The sequence below is a fragment of the Saccopteryx bilineata genome, chromosome 12 (assembly GCF_036850765.1).
Source record: "Saccopteryx bilineata isolate mSacBil1 chromosome 12, mSacBil1_pri_phased_curated, whole genome shotgun sequence".
In the NCBI taxonomy this organism is placed as follows: Eukaryota; Metazoa; Chordata; class Mammalia; order Chiroptera; family Emballonuridae; genus Saccopteryx; species Saccopteryx bilineata.
Genome location: NC_089501.1, coordinates 14,183,508 through 14,203,262, shown reverse-complemented (window position 1 = coordinate 14,203,262; position 19,755 = coordinate 14,183,508). Strand labels below are relative to the sequence as shown.

At 39.1% G+C, this 19,755-nt stretch overlaps 1 protein-coding gene across 8 annotated transcripts in view; it reads right to left on the bottom strand.

The window, feature by feature from the left end:
* DCBLD1 (discoidin, CUB and LCCL domain containing 1) overlaps nucleotides 1-19,755 on the bottom strand; it is an 85,486-nt gene that overhangs the window by 24,626 nt on the left and 41,105 nt on the right. For all 8 annotated transcript variants that reach the window (XR_010727660.1, XR_010727661.1, XR_010727662.1 and 5 more), the window contains exons 4-9: nucleotides 19,378-19,429; nucleotides 15,038-15,110; nucleotides 8,395-8,528; nucleotides 1,826-1,866; nucleotides 632-847; nucleotides 130-254 (exon numbers count right to left, since the gene is read on the bottom strand). Coding sequence is in view for 1 of the 8 variants with exons in the window: in XM_066248012.1 (XP_066104109.1) it covers nucleotides 130-254; nucleotides 632-847; nucleotides 1,826-1,866; nucleotides 8,395-8,528; nucleotides 15,038-15,110; nucleotides 19,378-19,429 (641 nt within the window). In the remaining 7 variants the exon portion in view is untranslated. The remainder of the gene's footprint in view (nucleotides 1-129; nucleotides 255-631; nucleotides 848-1,825; nucleotides 1,867-8,394; nucleotides 8,529-15,037; nucleotides 15,111-19,377; nucleotides 19,430-19,755) is intronic.

Below are 19,755 nucleotides of genomic sequence, written 5' to 3'. Positions count from 1 at the left end.
GGATTTGCAAAGAAAGCCCAGGTTACCTAACTAAGGTGGTGCTGCGAATCTGTTTCCTGGAAACACGCTGATGAAAATAGTTGGAGGCTGGATCTTCTACTTAGTTCTTCCCTCCAGAGTTTCTCTTACCTTCTTTTCATTAGTCACAATTCCTTTGTAGGTCCTCCACTTCGAGTTGTTATTTTTGAAGTTCATCACAAAACTCTTGACATAAAAGTTGAAATTGGGCTGTGTGGATTCTGTGGTCCTAATTCCTTGTAAAAGAAAATATTATTTACAGGGTAGTTTTAAAAATACATTCTATATGACATATATTTTCATTTCAGGCCCCCCCCACTCAATTGAAATCTCAAATCATGTCCCAGGCCAACTGTTCTTATTTGCATTTGCATTTAGAAACCTGGTCCCAGATGAGGGTTTTCACACCGACATGCCATGAAAGGGTTCACCATTAAGGTATCAGTTCTCTAGTCCACACATTCAGACCTACAGCCTTCGCACAAGCTCTTCAACGGAGACAACGTGAGGATTAAGCTGTAGTGCTCTTTGAGGCATCTATGTAAATCTATGAAATCAAAAATGATTTCAACCACAAGTCATTCACATTCGCGACACTGCTCTGTGTCTGTACCTGTTATTTTCTTTTCCTCTCCCAAATCTATCTCCAGCCACTCTTGTTGTTTATGGTTCTTGCTACTGTCTCCCAAAGACCATGACGACCCTTGGTCCTGAAGCCGGGCTCGACCAGGAGACCAATGAACTTGTTCTCCAAACTCATCGACCCATTGCCAAGAAGCAGCAGCTCCAATTTGCCCATCAGTTTCCAAACTTAAGGATCTGCTGCAACCTAGGAGAAAAGAGAGGTAAAGTGTAAAACAAAATTAAAGCAAAAAACCCCCAAAAATCAGTATCCCCCCTCACCTGGAATTGAACGAGTCAGCTGTTTAACTTCTATTGTGCTAGCAAACCAACTGTTTAATGATTAGTGTTTTAATAACTCAGATTTGCACTTGACTCCTTTGTACTGCAATATCTTGAAATTGTTGCTGCTTTTCTTTTTAATGGACTTCACTGAAGTCGCAGCCCCTGTCAGTGACATCTCTCTGTTCCTAGAATAGATTTTCCTTTTTAGCCTAAATTCATTCACCCTGACTTTAACAAAATACAAGGTGCCTTAAAGGTTTAAAATGCTGACGTTCTCACTTGATCAGAGTGGGGCTCTCTGTACCCTTGAAGAGCAGGTATATCACGTGCTCTGAAAACAAGTAATTGTACCTGACAACCACCCTTACAACCTTAACTAAACCATGTCCAAGGCAATGTGGAGGGACTCAGGCCCAGATAAAGGCCACACCCCTTTTCCTGGGCAAAGAAGATTCAGTCATATTGTATTCACATTGTTCTCCTTAAAATCTTCTACTTTATGAGAGGGAGAATATTTACACAGACATATTCCAGATTATATTTTATATACTCATGTTCAATAACTTAATTCAAGAAACCCATACATCAAATTGCGCTATTTAAAAGCTTTTTCTGTTAAATCCAACATAAAAGAATTTATCTTACAATAAATGTTATTTCAAACTTGCATTCTTTTTGACAAAAGTTTGAGAGAGCTAAGATTATAAAGAAAAATATTTTCTGCTTATTATTAATTGGGCTTATTGCTTGTGAACTTCTAAGTCACATCATGCTTGATGATGTGTGAGCTGAGGAAAAAAGAAAAACAAGCCTTTAAACTGTACCATCTGAGAGATATGGAGGACAAAAAGACCACTGGGGATTCTAAAATATCAGATTCTCAGGAAAGCATGAGCCTTACCGTTGGAGGTAAACAGAACCCGCTTGTCTGACAAGGAGCCACTGAAACAGAAAACACAAATGTAAGGCACTCATGTGCTTAACTTAATGACTGACTCGCGCTATAACACAGGGCTCGCAGAGCCTTTCCACACCCCATGTGACCTCCACAGCACCCCAGAAAGGCCACTGTTAGCATCTTCATCACTGGTATTTTATAGGTCTAGAATATCAAGCCCATTGAAGGTAAGCAACTTCCTTAAATTCATATAGGTGACAAGGGAGTAGGACTCTGAGATACTGAATCAAAGTCGTTGTATTGAAAAGAAATGTTCAGATAGGCAGGTTCAGGAACAACCTTAAATCTCAATTAATGAATGTACAATGATAGAGGTAGGAAGGATCACTGCCCTGAATACTTCCTCTGATTCAACAGTCACCGTAAATGCCCCGCTCATTGTCAACAAGCAAGGGCCATTGAGAGAAATGAAGAAGGCTAATCATGTTTAGAACAGCATGTCATCTGCCAGCTGCCTTCTCTGCAGACTTGACTCCTTTTTTTAAGGGTCCTGCCCCAGCATGTTGTTTGGCCCAGGCTCTCTCTCCAGTCACCCTGCAGCAACCAGCGCCGAGTCATGAACCGGCGCCTGCTTCCCCGTGACAAGGTGCAGCTGTCATCGAGAGAAAATCCAAAGCATCTGACTGGCCTTAACTGGCCCTCACGGCTGCACGACAGTCCTCCAATTCATCAGCATTGATCTGTGGGCCTCCAGAGCCCTGCTGCTCTGCAGCCTGTGTTAATCACATGGGAGAACTCATCAAATCAACTGCCTTGTTCTGCAGTTGTCATCTTTGGAAGAGGTGAGATTCTCTAAGGCCTAATACCACATTTAACTTTTAAAAATCCATTGCCAACTCAATGGTGTAAAAATACATAGAAAGAATAGAAAATTTGGAACTCCCAAGATTAATCTTCTGTGAGTAGTGCTTACCATACTAGATACCGGAGGTAAACACAAAACAGTAGATACAGAATCACTGTGTGTTTCATTATTCTATAATCTGAGAATAAGATTTGTCTTTTAAATGTTTAGCTCTGAATTATGTATGGCAATAACAGATAGAGTATGAAACTATGAAATCCACAGAGAACCCCAAAATAGTTAGACAAGAGTATAAGTACCTTCCCATCAGTGTTTTTCTTAGAAGTAACAGGTACTCAAACTTTCTGGAATGAATACTCTCTTTCCTATTCTTTGTCCACTCTCAGGCAGAGACGTATCAACCCAGGTATTCCACATAACGGTTCTATTATAATCTCAATTAATATCAGGCACCAATCATTTCTCAGAGGAGAAAACTCAGGCCCACTTGGGCCACGGGACTTGACTAAGATCATATTTAGTGGCAAACCTGGGAAGTGGACCTATGTCTCCTGACTTTAAGAAATTATGTGTATCGTTGCAATTCATATTTAAATTTTTTATTAAGATTTAGTCAAAGCCTTTCTTTGACCAACTTTTCCATTTTCTCTAATGTTCCTGCACTCAGTATTTTCTTTGAACTTTGACCCAAATAAACCCAAATAATACTGCTGCAACCCAGAGAGCCTAAATTTGTTCCCACTGCCAGGAAACATTAAAATATTTTTGTTGTTGTTGTTGAAAAAGTGAAGTTATGGTAAGAAGGGTAACTTGCAGGGACCCCTGAGAAGATGCCAAGGCAGCCTCGGCTTCTGACAGCTCCTTCCTGGCTCTCCTCCATTATCAGAGGGAATAGGTCTTTCCATTTCACTCTGTTGAACTAATAGAGAATTCTATAGGTAAGTAAGTATCCTCTTTTAAAAAAGAAACTGCCCACTCTGGCTGGTGTCTCAGTGGATAACGCGGCGACCTGGTGCACCAGAGATCACAGGTTCAATCCCTGGTCAGGGTATGTGCAAGAAGCAATCAATGAGTGCATGATTAAGTGAAACAATAAATTGGTGTCTCTCTCTCTCTCTCTCTGATTAATGGAAAAAATTAAAAGAAAAAAAAAAAGGAAAGAGAAAATCCCTTAGGGAGTTTGGAGTTTGAGACTTTTATACACTAGGATGAATGAATTCAACCAGATTCCAGGAACTTCCAGCCTCCCCAGAGGGCCACAGAAGCAGTCAAGAACAGTCTGATATAAACAGAAAGAAAAGCCGACCCTGCCTGTGGTTTGAGCTGTCATCCTCTGTGTGAAGTGAGCACCTCTTCCTGATTCCATTCTGGTCTCCTCAGATCCAGGAAGTCGCCTGACCCCGGATGAACCCCAGAAAAACCCTGGATATTTACTTTAGGGACTCCTTCTTCCTCAGCTGCAGTGCTTCCTTCTGTGTTTTTTCCTGAACACTAAACAATCACGTGTGGGAACAGAAGTTCAGTGACCGCATGTACACTGGTGCCCCAACAGCAAAACAGCACAGATAAAAACAACTGCTGCCTGAAGACCTGGGAATCTAAACAAGTGGAAGAGGCTGCATTAGCCTCCTGTTTTCGGCTCTCACCGCACAAGAAGTCAGTGCAAAACCAGAGAGCTGGAAGGAAGAAGGGGCCTTGATGGAATTCTGGATTTTCTACCTACCCACACAAACACAACAATAGAGAAATCTATCCAGATGATGATATAGAATGAGAAGCAACATTTTCCTAATTCATTTTCTGTATCTTTTTTTGTTTTGCATTGAAGTTTAATTTCAAATTATATAAAGCAACTTCAGTTGTATTAAGCTCAATCGATGGCACAGAAAAATTGAGAATATAATGTTTACTATTATTCAATAGTTTTAATAATTTTTCTTTGAAAGTAAAATAAAATCCAAGCTAACCTTCATACTATCCTATATTTCTACAGAAGAAGCATTCAAGTGTATACAAACAGAGGCAAGAGATTCCAGAAAACAGATTTAAGTTCAGTTCTTCATTCATTTTGAAGGTAGCAGCCCCCAACAAGTCTAGGCCCCAGCCGGATGCCTTCCTAAAACAGCACAGGACTGTCAACAGAAAAAAACACATAAAAAACAGGAAAAGCAACACAGACTCAAAAGTCAGGGGCAAGCTAACATTTAAAACATCTGGTGAACAAGCAATTCCTTTTACTATAAATCAGGACATCATTTTAAGTTCCAAAGAGAGTTTGAAAAAAATACATTAAGTGAGAAAATATATGTACATGTGTATGCATGAGTATACATAATACATATATAAATTTTCATTTATTATTGTACATTTGTATGTGCTAATATATAGATAGATACACAGATAAATATATTTATATTTTATTTATTTGAGTAAGGATTTTAGTTTCTATAGGCATCTGTAAGCTTTTAGATCATAAGTTTGGCATAAATTTAGAATTAATTTGTCTTTGAATGTTCAAATAATATGAAAGAAAAAACACTTTGGGGCCTCTTGTTGCAAAAATTCCTATACAGAGGGGAAAGTAATAGGAAGGTCATGGCAGACAGAGAGCTCAAACACCCCGAGGTGAGCACATCTGAGCGAGCAGCGGTGCCCTGTCCCTAGTGGGTGGCCACCTTCTACAGCTCACACAGCACTGCTTGCAATGCCCGGGCAAGGGCTGGACTGGAACAGCCTTTCCAGACCCCACCCACACCCCCAGCTCAGAACTGCCAGTGGGGGCTCAGCCTTTCCTCCTCCGCCACCGCCAGCCAGCCTGACCATGTGAGCTGGCTGTGAGCTTGGGGTGCTGACGGCCACCACACCTCCCCTCTGGCATCTCTTCCCACATCTTGATTCTACCACTGTGTCCCCCTAAGCCTGAGGCCCGCCCTCCATCAAACCCAAGGCTTGCCTTCTTTGTGAAGGTGCCTAGCACACTCCCCCTTGCCTCCGCTCCTATCACTGCTTCCCCACTCCCGTTGTAACAGAGTGAAATGTTCAGTCTCAGACTCCATCTTGTTCAAGCCCTCATTGTTCCAGTGGCCTTCAAGCTAATAGCTCCTGCTTTGTCTTGCACATAGATATGCTAATCATTAGGGAATGCTGCTTGATGCTTGAGTTTTAAAAACACAGCCCTCCTTTTTCCCCTTCCCTTGACATAAAACAAACCTGAATTCTGCCTGACTGGTGGTGGCACGGTGAATAGAGCTTCAACCTGGGATGCTGAGGTCCCAGGTTTGAAACCCCAAGGTCGGAGGTCATCAGCTCACAGGCTTGCTAGTTTGAGCATGGGATCATCAACACAACCCCTTGATCACTGGCTTGAGCCCAACGTTGCTGGCTTGAGCAAGGGGTCACTGGCTCAGCTGGAGCCCCCCTCCACCATTATGAGAAGCAATCAATGAACAACTGACGTAATACAACTACGAGTAGGTGCTTCTCATCTCTCTCTCTCTTAAGAAAGAAAGAAAGAAAAAGAAAGAAAAGAAAATAAAAATAAAAAAGGGAAGAATCCTGAACTTTGTACTTTCTTAAACTGGATTTGAAAATTAGGTCTACATTTTCTTGGTTGGTACCTTACCTTCTTTTTTTTACAGAGACAGAGTGAGAGTTAGAGAGAGGGATAGATAGGGACAGACAGACAGGAATGGAGAAAGATAAGAAGCATCAATCATCAGTTTTTTGTTGTGACACCTTAGTTGTTCATTGATTGCTTTTTCATATGTGCTTTGACCGTGGGGCTACAGCAGACCGAGTAATCCCTTGCTCAAGCCAGCGACCTTGGGTCCAACTGGTGAGCTTTGCTCAAACCAGATGAGCCCACGCCTAAGCTGGTGACCTCAGAGTCTTGAACCGGGGTCCTCTGCATCCCAGTCTGACGCTCTATCCACTGTGCCACCGCCTGGTCAGGCTTCTTGGTTTGTACCTTCTTGATTGATAAATCTTTCCTTACTCCAAACTCTGACATTTTGAGTTTTGGCCTTTTGAAGCATCAGGCACATGGCCTTTGGATGGTAACTTGGTGAGCTTAGGCCAACACCCTCAAATCCAGAAATTGTTTTTTGTATCAAAGTTTACTAGTGACTTCATAAATTGGTTCTTTGAAACATGAAATACATTTTCTTATAAAAACAATGTCATCACTGTGGTCAGGATCTTTGTTTGACCCACAATATTACCAGACTATAGTACATTAAAGTAAAAAGTAGTAGGGAGAGAAAGAATTTATATAACTTTCTCAGAGGGACATTCGAGTTTCTGTATTTATGCTAACTTGGGAACCATTGCACACCCCTATATTGTGATTTTTTTCTTTTTACCAAACCAGATAGTCTGCAACCCACTGTAAGAATGAAACAGTAAAATATGATTATGTTCTTTCTGCATGCAAGATGGCACTAGGGCCAAGTGTTGGGGGAGGACAACTTGGTGCAAGCAAGCCCGTGGTAGAAGACACAGGTCCTGACCTACTTTTCCTACTTGTGAATCCTGAAATGCCTATCGTCTTCGTCTTCTGCAATATCCTCAGAACCAAGACCATGTGGCAACCTGTCAGAAGAACTAGAGTTGCAGTAGTGAGAAGGCAATTCCAGGGGCAGACGGTGAGGGAGAGAGATCAACAGTAGCTTGCAGAGCACTGTTCCCTCACTAGGCGACCGTCCAAGGGGGGCCTCCCTTTGGACCATTCCTGGCTGCCAGTTTATATGTGTGGACATCTGGACCACAAGGTGGCCTATATTTAGTTCTCATGGCTCTAGTTTTCTGCTCTAGAAACCAAGGAAACCCAAAAGCATTAAAAGCTGAGGCTAAAACATTTAAAGTAATTGACATACTTTTTTCTTATAAAGCTAAAAGAGCAGAGGATAACACCAAACACAGAAGTTAGCAACATTAACAAAAGTCATCTTTCTTCGCTTCCCAACTATTTTCTTTTATTTTAATTTATTGCATTTTAGAGTGAGAGGAAGGAAGAGAAATAGAGAGAGGGAGAGAAAGAGAAACATCGATTTTATTGTCCCAACTTACTCATGCCACCATTGGTCGATTCTTGTGTGTACCCTGACCAGGGATAGAACCCACAACCTCAGCATGTTGGGACGATGTTCTAACCAGACTTCCCAAATATTATTCATCATTAAGAGATTATCTCTAGGGGTGTTCTGGGGAGCTGTATAGTTCAGAATGAGTTTATATTTCAGTTGTCTAGTCTCCCTTCAGTATCTTCGATAATATTGGAGATGAACCAACACATTACTGAAACTTGAAACACTAAAAAGGAATAAGCCTTTACTCTCTCCCACTAAAATATTTCATTTGTCTAGTCTCCCTTCAGTATCTTTGATAATATTGGAGATGAACCAACACATTACTGAAACTTGAAATGCTAAAAAGGAATAAGCCTTTACTCTCTCCCACTAAAGCACCTGAGTAGAAGTCCTCCTCTGCCCTGGTACTCCAGATGTGTGCCACTTTAATTTACTTATCAGCACAACCAGTGGGCTTCTATGTTGCTGCATCTTCCTCCTTCACAGACACCATAAATGCTACTCTAACGCTAACACGTATTTTTCCCAGTTGACAAAGCCTTGGTATCACATATCTGCTGTTCTTTCAAAATTGTGAGCTGGTTATGCCTTCCACTCAAAACAAAAGGCAAAGTACTTACTCCCTTGACAGCACGCCATTGGCCAGGATTCCTTGGTATCGACTTATCCCTTTGCGCTGAAGCACGCTGATCTGACCGCCCAGTTCATCTGCAATTATTCCTGCGTGGACGGCAGCTTTGCACAATAAAGAGTTCTGAAACACAGCAACGTTGTCACTCATAGCTTACTCAAGAATACGCTTAAATTATACATTTCCATTTTGTTATGACTTGTGGTTAGGACCTCTAATTAACCCACGGCATTGCTTAACTATAATTCATTAAAAAGAAAAAGTAAAGAAGGGGGAGGAAAATGTTTATACATAACTATCTCACTGATATAAGAGTCACCATATGCATGGTAAATTACGTAGGTAAATAGGTAATTTACAGTAATAGTACCCTCCCCCCCCCCCCCCCGCAGTGAATAAGACCTCCCAGCAGCTATGCCCTTGGGTAGTTACCTCCCACACTGGCTGAACTGACCATGTAGCTTGTTGTGTGCAGCTGCAGATATCTGTGAGGCCACCTTGGACACTCTAGCCCAAGCTTATCCTCCATATGACTACAGCCGCTGGAGCAGTTCTAGCCAAAGGGAGCTAAAAAACTGACCAGACCAAAAAGCTGACCCATAAACTCATCAACAGATAAAAAAAGGGTTGTTATTTTAAGCTACTAAGTTTTGGGGTGGCAAAAATAGGTAACTGTTCGGCAGAAATAAGTAACTGATCAGTTTCTTACGTTTGGTTTATCAGATGTACATACTGAGCATCATTTGAGAAATATGAACCTTCCACACCACAGTTTCATTTTATAATTAGAAATGTAAAAAGGCATAAAAAACAAAACAGTAATGTCAGAACACTAAATGGCTGCTATCTGGTGTGACAACCCAAGGAGAACCACCTGACTGGCTGAGCAGCAGGTGGCCCTGTGACTGAAACTGGTCTGTTGAAAAGTGGGGCTGGAGGCAGGACTGGACTTTCCTATGGGGTGCCCAGGTCCTAGGTTCCCATGAAGACACCTGGTGGGAGGATGATTAGATCTTCAGCCCAGACTGAGAAACTGAGAAGCATCATTTTCTTTTCTTTCTTTTTCTTTCTTTCTTTCTTTCTTTCTTTCTTTCTTTCTTTCTTTCTTTCTTTCTTTCTTTCTTTTTTGTATTTTTCTGAAATGAGAAGTGGGGAGGCAGACAGACAGGCTCCCACATGCGCCCAACTGGGATCCACATGACATGCCCACTAGGGGGCTATGCTCTGCCCCTCTGGGGTATTGCTCCCTTGCAACCGGAGCCATTCTAGTGCCTGAGACGAAGACCATGGAGCTGTCTTCAGTGCCTAGGCAAACTTTGCTCTAATGGAGCCTTGGCTGTGGGAGGGGAAGAGAGAGATAGAGAGGAGAGGGGGAAAGGGTGGAGAAGTAGATGGGTGCTTCTCCTGTGTGCCCTGGCTGGGAATCGAACTCGAAACTTCCACACGCCAGCCTGATGCTCTACCACTGAGCCAACTTGACAGGGCCGAGAAACATCATTTTCTAAATAAATTTGAGCAGTGCTCTACTTTTCCATGATGGCAAATGCCAAAAAGAGAAGAGCAGCTTATAAAATTGCATTTCAGTACTCATGAGTTTCTTCCTGTGCTAATGGTAATGCTGTTTACCTCATTTCAGCAGAAAAATTCTCTTAGATTTAAGTTATACAATTAGGAGGACCAATGAGACCAACCATTTTTATAATCAACATGGCTGCGATAAAATTGAGAATGTTTGCGGTCTTCAATTTAAAGAGCTCAAATTTCCCAAACTAGTATAGATTTGGCAAAGTGCGTCATTTTTGTAGTAATTGCTCTCATAGCCAAAAAAGAGAAAAGATTTCACAACTGAGAATATGAGAATGTTAAAACACAGATGTAGATGCTATCCTTTTTGATTTGGGATAAGAATAAAAAGAATTTAAAAAGAGAGAAAAATATAGTGCTCTTTAAATGACATAGGCAGCTCGCATTTTTATTTTCCTTAATTTTTTTTTTTTTATAAAGATTTCTTATCACCATTTTAGGCTCTTTGGGTACAAAATGGAGGAGCCAGTTGTAATGGAAAAGTCCTGAATTTAAATTCAGCACCTTAGCTCATCAGCCTGGCTCTGCGTCTAACTCACCCGGTATGCTCAAGTCATGTCACTGGTCTGGGCCCAGCTTCCCAATTAATCTATACACTGGAAAGGCTGGACTCTCTAATGGTCTGTCACCTATGTAGCTATTCCAGAGGGTATGCAGCCTGCTGATCTCTTTCAGCCCTGGAAGGTAAAGCAAATTGCTCTAGTGGTCTGCTGAGCGACTAATCCCACTGCCCCTGGGGTCATATATCTTCCAGGGGATTTGGTCAGGGGATGACATGGTCTTCACTCCAGGGGCCCCGCCCTGGGGAGAGCTCTCACGGGACTTGGCATGTCCCAGGGCCTCCTTGGGTACAAGAGGACAGGTTCACGTGTCAAGGAGTCATTGTACCTACCAGCATCACTGGCCAACAAATATTCTCATTTCCTACAATACTCAATATTGATAGAACCCAATGGTATATACCCTTTTAATGTAATTTATTAATTGCAGCTCACATTTTTCCATAATAACTAAATGCAGGTCATAGGATACATCACCTTGGGATAACCACTGGATTGGTTGTCATATAATAATAAAATTATCAACCCTTTCCAGGATTATTTCCTTTGAAAAAATCAATCTTTCTCCGAAACAACCTAAATAAAATCAATGTTTACTTAAATTGGGGCTTTTGGCTATCAACTTTAAAAATGACATTCACTGAATCCAATTTTTAAAAAATTCCCTTTTGAACAGTGCTGTAATTTATACTTTGATTTTATGGCTGTTTTTAAGGACTAAGACTCACTGAAATATAAATATAAGAAAGCCACTAGCCTGTGTTAATTAGTAAATTGCCTTACACAAAATCATATGAAAAAAGTGAAATGTAATTTAAATATTATTCTCCAGGAAAGGATATCTGTGCAAAATAGCTGAGAACACTTGCATGGCTCATGAAATTGCAGGTTGGTGATTTTAAATAACTCTGAATATCACTAAGCCATAAGAGAAGTCTAAACAGATCAATGCAAGGTAAGACTAAAATAATTTTTAATGTAATAATCAAATCATCCCAGAAAGGAGCATTTTCTTAAATCTTCCTTTAGGAAAAATCAACTTGTACTAAAAAATATTAATGAAATATTAAAATAAAATTTAATCTAAAAGTGAATGTTTTTTCTTTCATTTAATAAAACATGAATAAAGCACATGTTTAAAAATGCTGGTGGAGGTTGACCAGATGGTGACACAGTGGATAGAGCATTGACCTAGGACACTGAGGATTCAGGTGAAGCCCCAAGGTCACTGGCTTGAACAAGGGCTCATCTGGCTTGAGCATGGAGTTGCCAGCTTGAGTGTGGGATCATAGACATGACCCCATTGTTGCTGGCTTGAGCCCAAATGTAGCTGGCTTGAAGCCCAAGGTCTCTGGCTTGAGCAAGGGGTCACTAGCTCAGCTGGAGCCCCCCAACCTCCACCTAGGTACATATATATGAGAAAGCAATCAATGAATACCTAAAGTGCCACAGTGACAAGCTGATGCTCCTCATCTCTCTCCCTTCTTGTCTGTCTGTCCCTGTCTGTTTCCCCCATTCGTCTCTCTCTCTCTCTCTCTCACTAAAAAAAATGCTCTTGAATGAATGACAATAAAATGTTAAATTATAAAATACATTCCACATTCGGTCATATGAATTGCTCTTGTGTTGTTATAGTCCTCGTTATTACAAATTGATAACATTTTCTTTACAAAAAGAATTGCGTTCATTATAGAAGTTTTGGAAAACACAAAAAATAAAAATCACTCATATTACTGTCACCTGAAGACGATCACTCACCATTAACATGCCTTTCCCTCTGGCTTCCTGTGAGTGTGTACAACAGGCCTGATTTCTCCTCTTTTCCTCCTGAACTGGGAGTATACTATATATATTTATATTCTTTATATTACAATGCTACTTAAAGATTGAGGACTGGAGAATTTACAGAAATGGGTTTATTGCTATCATTGCTATCTCCAACTTAAAAGCAGATTGTATACAGAAGGAGGTGCTGAGAGAAAAACTGTCCTAAGGGTTTTACTTCCGGTATCCAGGTGAAGCAGATCTTCAAGAGCAGCCCATACTACTGACCTGGTGTGGTAAACACACCCAAACACAGATGCCTTACTTCATCAGTCAAGGAGAGAAATCTCAGAATCTAAGAATTCAAAATGATCTTTTAAAGATTTCTGCTGATGTTTCCCGACAGAGTGTCCCACACATATGGCAGGCTACCTCTGACAAATGGTTGTGACATAGACACTGGGCACTTCCAGGGATTAGGGGCTCCCGTTTCTTGAGACATCCTTATCCCATTTTGCACTGTTCAGTGATTCCTTCTCTGCAGCTCCCCGTAACTTTCATCCACTGATCCTAGTTCTGCCTTCTGAAACAACACAGAATGGAACAATTCCTTTTCCAGAACTGCTTTTTAAGACAACGTTTTTCTCCGCTGAGACAGAGCACCTGTTTCGTCAATAGCGTCCCTGGTAACTTGTTTTACAAATTCAGTCACCCTGTCCTACAGGATATATGCTTTGGTTTTGCATACTTTCAGAAAAAGACATGCTACAACTGAACACATTTCTTAAGATAAAGATACCATGGAAGACAGATTCCAAGATAACCCCGTGATCTCTGCCTCCTGGTATTTCCTCATGTGTAATCCCTTTGAGTTTGAGCAGGAGCTGTGGTTTTCTTCTAACTAATAGAATATAGCGAAGGTGATGGGATGTCACTCCCATGATAACATTAAAAAAACATAAAATTGTACTCTATCTTGCTAGCAGACTCCCTTGTTAGAAAATGCTCCCTAGCTGGCTTTGAAGGAGCAAGTAGTGGCGTGGGGAAGGTCCACATGGCAAGGAGCTGAGGATAGCCTCCACCCAAAACCAAGGAAGAAACAGCTCCTCCTTCCAACTATCCCTAAGTAACCTGAATGCTGCCAACAGCACGGGAGCTTAGAAGCAAATCCTTCCCCAGTCAAGCCTCAGATGAGACTGCAGACCTGGCAGACACCTTGGATGCACCCTTCAGACACTATAGCAGACAACTCTGCTAAGCCCTGCCCAAACCCAAGACCCACAGAACATGAGAGATAATACATATATTGTTATAAGCTTCTAAGGTTGTGGTGATCTGTTATGTGGCAATAGATATCTAATACATCTATACAGAAAAGGCACTAATCAGACTTCTTTTAAGAGATTAGTTTTCAAAATACAAATTTTCCCTCCAGATAAAAGCAAATGGTGTAAAATCCATGAGTGACTCAAATAGAAAACTGTAGTATATTACTTGCAAATCATGTACTCAGATCTGCACAGAAAGCCATTTACTTGTTATACTAAAAAAAAAAAAAGCACTGAAAAAAAAAAGCTGTCAACAGGAGGCAAGAGAAACAACTGAGTAAGAAAAAATGATGCAGTTTCTCCAATTGCACATAATTTTTAAGTTTCTTGCAAGGTACAGGAAATAATTTAAAAAAATTTCTATTGCTAGGGGGAAAGACTATACTTTTTATTTCTTTTAATTTCCTGAAGTCATTTAGGAATAACCTGTGCCAAGTATATCTTCAGACTGAGGTGGTATAAATCATTTTAAGGTTCAAACAATTTATAGGCCAAATGAATATCCTGCGTTAATCCTGTAAATAAAGATGATATATGAAAAAGGAAATAAAGATCAAAATAACGAAACCTACTGCTTCCAGGATGAGGATGTACAAAGCACAAAAATAAAGCCAAGTTTTTCCCCCTGCGAGAGATGAGTTATCAGTCTTCTAGAACATATATGTTTTCCCTATGCTTGCAGACATGCCAATAACTCTTAGAAAAGTCTCATCACATTTCTAATAGCTCAAGGAAATTCCTGGAAAATAATTATTTTAAATAGCAATGTAACATTTTAAAATCCAGACATTAGATTTCCAGGATAAAAATTTGTAAATAGTAAGAAATAAAAGATTGTGAATCTGAAGACAGAACATATACTTTAGAAAAATGACTTCTTATGAATTTATTTTTCAGTGGGAAAAATGTATATAACCCAGAAGTCTTATTAGGCATACAAAATTGGGGTGTGAGAAGGGAGAGGAATAATATATAACAGAGCAGAGGGCTCCATTGGTCTGAGGCACAATGTCACTCCTGTATTCTGTGATGTGAATGCTCATGTCATTGGCTATTATTATTGAACCAAATGGAGCATTAAAATAAAGAAATCAATTATAATGAAAAGATGACCTCTTATTAAAATGATGAAATTAAATTCTTAGGGATTGAAAAGGGTTCTTACCATTTCATTTATAGCATGCTGAATGGGAAATACTAAAAAGAAGAATGGATACATGAACCTTGGTTTTTACACTTACTTAATTTCATTTATTTTCAGAAAAGAGAGAACTGTGTGCCTATTTGCTGAGTTTTATATCCTATTTGATGTTACTTTGTAATGAATTTAGGCATAGCAACAGCACTTACTCCTTTTAATTTCCTCCCTGCCATAAAATGACCCTAAATCACTTACATCTCTATATCCATCCACCATGTTCCCAAAAATGTCTCCTGCTATGTCTCTACAACCAGCTGGGCAGAATTTGCTAAAAAACAAACAAATAAGAAACAAAGAAAGAATTTATATTTCATTAAATTATACTTAAATTTAAAAGTATTACATTATACTTAAAACCATTTTTTCTCCTCCTAGAACACACAGAAGGGAATATTTTACTTTAATGACAAATCAGAAACCTGATTTATGAAAATACAGATTAATCTAAAATGTTACTCTGAAAGCAAGTTTTATACAATAATTATTTGTTTTATATAAGAATTTGTTATAAACCTTATTAAACAATGAGTTCCCCTAATGCAACTTAATTGATTCTAAAATGTCCAAGAAATATTTTAAGAAAAAAAGCAGAATTTCTAAACACTATACATAGCATATAGAAGGATCTCATTTTTAATAAAAAAGATAAATTCAAAATATATAAAATAATAACTTATGTTTTCAATGGATGAAAAAGGACAAGGAATTATATTTCTAGATTTTAGTGGGATTTCAGGAAACCTTTACTTTGTGTTATTTAACTCTGTAATATCCCAATTCGTTGTACTAGTACTATCCAATAGAAACATAATGGAAGCTCATATGTAAATCTGAATATTCTAGTAGTCACATTAAAAAAAAGGAGAAAGAAACAGAAAAAAACAAACATTCATAATATATTCTATTTAACCCAATATATTAAAATTTTTATCATTTCCATATATGATGAACAGAAAAAATTATCAGTGAGGTATTTTCAGCCTTCCTTTTTGTATCAAGTCTTCAAAATCTACATTATATTTTATACTTAAAGCACATCTCAATTTGAACTAGCCACAGTATAGTTCATAACTACACATGACTAGTGTTGGACAGTGATGGTCCACATTAGTCATGAATTAGTTTTGCAACGAGAAGAAAAAAGGTGTATATATTTTTCAGCTTTACTGAAGTATGATAAAATTGTAAAATATTTAAAGTGTAAATCATGATGATTTATGTTACCCATCCAGTTAACACATCCACAATCACATATATTTTTATATATAAATATATGTATTTAAATACATGTGAGAACAATTAGTTCTACTCTCTTAGTAAATTCCAATTACACAGTGTCGTCAGCTATAGTCATCATGCTACACATTAGACCTTCAGACCTTACTCATCTTGTGGTTGGAAATTTGTACTCTTTTACTAATCTCTCCCTATTTTCTTTACACCTCAGCCCTTAGCAACTACTTTTCCATAAGTTTGACTAATAAAGGTATATTTTAAAAATAAGATTTCATTTACTTCACAGTAATTTTTCAAGAAACTTTCCAGAAACATTTCATGGCATATGATATGGTTGAAGGGGCCTAGGGTGGGGTACGGATACTATCTAGTCTGCTCTGCGATGCTAATAGTACACATAATCCCCTTAAATGCAGTTTCCTCATCTGTAGTTCCTTCAAGAGTCAACATCAATAGGCTGTGAATGATAGCTATACACCTATAAAAACATGCAAAAAGAAAGTCTAAATATCATAAGAACAATAACAGCTTTGAAGATGAAGGCCACATGCCCTTGTTTCTATATATACCACATCAAAATCATGTTTACTTGGCTTGCTGAAAGAGAATGGACGAGCTCAAACACATTCCAAAATAGCAGTAGCTTTGACTTCATTTCCTCTCAGCTTCCTCCTGCTTATTTAGCAAATCAGGAGTAGCAGCATCTAATTATCTAAATTACTCAAGTAAACAACTCACAATTCTTTTCCATTGACCCCATGGAGTCCAGTAATGCAGCAATAATCATAGAATTAAGAAATAAAAATAATGGAGAATCCTACTACATGTAGGTTTACAATTCCTCATCCTAACCCTGAGAGCCGGATGTATTTTGGAGTTCAGACTTCTTTTGGGTTTTAGAAAGTAAAACAGTTCCAATGGTGTATATTATGTAAGATTTTTTGAAGTCTGCACATATTAATCAAAAACACTAATATCTCTGTATTAAATACCTGAGTAGTCATAGTAAGTCAAATATAGAAAGACTAAATAAGCCCTGGCCGATTGGCTCAGCGGTAGAGCGTCGGCCTAGTGTGCGGAGGACCCGGGTTCGATTCCCGGCCAGGGCACACAGGAGAAGCGCACATTTGCTTCTCCACCCCTCCGCCGCGCTTTCCTCTCTGTTTCTCTCTTCCCCTCCCGCAGCCAAGGCTCCATTGGAGCAAAGATGGCCCGGGCACTGGGGATGGCTCTGTGGCCGCTGCCTCAGGCGCTAGAGTGGCTCTGGTCGCAACATGGCGACGCCCCAGAGGGACAGAGCATCGCCCCCTGGTGGGCAGAGCATCGCCCCATGGTGGGCGTGCCGGGTGGATCCCGGTCGGGCGCATGCGGGAGTCTGTCTGACTGTCTCTCCCTGTTTCCAGCTTCAGAAAAATGAAAAAAAAAAGAAAAAAAAGAAAAGAAAAGAAAAGAAAAAAACAATAAAAAAAAGAAAGACTAAATAGACTCCTTAATTTTAGTCCAGTTTTGCTCTCAAATGAATTTAAGGTCACATTAATCAGGTATTGCCACCAAATGAGTTAAAAAAAACTTTTTTGACTTTTAAAGTTTTCTGAATTTTACAATTATAGATAAGGGATTATGGACCGGTATTAGTCATCAAACTTCATCTTTAATAAACACTACAAAATGGCTGGGCTACAGCTTAGATCAGTGATTTTCAACCTTTATCACCTCATGGCACACATAAACCAATTACTAAAATTCTGTGGCACACCAATCACCAATAACTGTTGCATTTTTGGCCGGCATGACAAAAAATAGGTATAATTTTGATTCATTCAAACTGGAAAATTATTGTTGTGTTGGCTGTCTTTTTTTTGACAATCTAAGAGAAAAGAGGTCAGTGCCTTTGACTAAATAGTCAGGCACTGCATGTTTTAAAAATTCTTGTGGCACACTAGCTGAAAATGTCTGGCTTAGATAATCTTGAACCACAATTTCACTCTTTCTCAGTATATTCCTTTCTTTAGGAGGACAGAAAATAATCTCTGATGTCCAGAGGTCCTGTTACCACTGGCACTGTATTGGCATAGCTGAAACGACCTCAGAGAGGGTTGGCAAATATCCATATTGGATGAATGGCAATTTTACAGGGCCGTATTTGATAATTGGTAATTTTTATTATTATTTTTTCCTCTACTAGACTTAATATTAATTAACACTAGAGTTGACTATATAAAATAGTCTTATTTATTAGAATGTCTGAGATGATTAGGACCATGGATTCTTGAGCCTGACTCTGGGTATATGAATTAAGTATGTAGTCCTAGGCAAGTTAGGTAACTGTTTTGTGCCTCTGTTTTGGGAACATAACAGAATCTACCTTGCAGGCTGGTTGGAACATTCCCATGAGATACTTATACGCTAACTCCTGGTATTAAGTACCCGGCACTAAGAAACCAATCTAAGGAGTAAAAGCTGTTGTTTGTGTGTTGTTGGCAATGATTTCTAGATGTGTGGTTCTCAACTGAGTATGACTTCTTCCCATTGGGAGACTTTTGGCAACATCTGGAAACATTTTTGGTTATCACACTGGCATGTGGAGGTTAGAGGCCAGGGCTACTACTGCTGTACCTCCAAGGATGGACAGAACAGCTCTTCACAACAAAGAATCTTCCAACCCAAAATATCAACAGTGCCAAGGTTGAGAAATCTTGCTCTGGGCTCTTTTACTCTATAGATGAGGAAAAGTACATCAAAGAGATTAAGCTATTTTTCCAGTTAAAACTGGGATGAAAATATTTTCAGTAGGTTTCTCTTTTGCGGGAAAGGCAAAGGAAACACCTTCCAAAAGTTAAAGAATTAACCAAAGTCACTCCCAAATGCAAGTCAGGTGAAAAAATGCACTCTCAACTCTATTATGGCTCAACGTAGAACTCAAGCATTAGTGAACTGTGGCTCAAGGGCCAAATCCAGCCTGCTGATGTTTTGTAAGTAAAGTTTTATTGGAACACATCTCTGCCCATTTGTTTACATATAGTCTATGGCTGCTTTTGCTTTACAGTGGCAACAAAAACTGTAGGAATAGATGCAGAAGAGACTGCATGACCTGTAAAACCTAAAATATTTACTGTCTGGTCTTTACAGAAAAAGTTTGCTGACCTCTACTATATAGGAAATCATTTCAAATATTCCTCATGAGTTAGAACATAGATAATTTTTTAAATTAAGTACAAATAATAATCTAGTTTAATGTCAAGGAAAACAAAATGTTCAACAACATACAACTGCAGCACAGCCAGGACACCTATATTTACCTGTATTCTGTCTTCAAATAATGGTTAGCTCGTTCCAAACACGTTATTAAATCTGTCGTAAACATAATTTTAATTAGCAGACTGAATGGAAGTTAAGATACTCATGCTTGAAAGATTTCTTTTAAAATAAAAAGACATTTTTTTAAAAAAAGCATTTATTCATTATCTGGCTATCTAAAATTTTCCTGTTTAAAAATAAATCAAAACTGAGCACAATGTCCTCAGGATTTAACAGTTTCTTTCATTCCTCATTTCTCTCACCATGATGGTTTTTCAGTGTTTGTCCAGTGAGTGACAACAAAATCTATTTCCAACAGAAAAACCAGCTCTGGTTAGTTACTATCAACTACCTGCCTACAAAAATCATATATATCACCT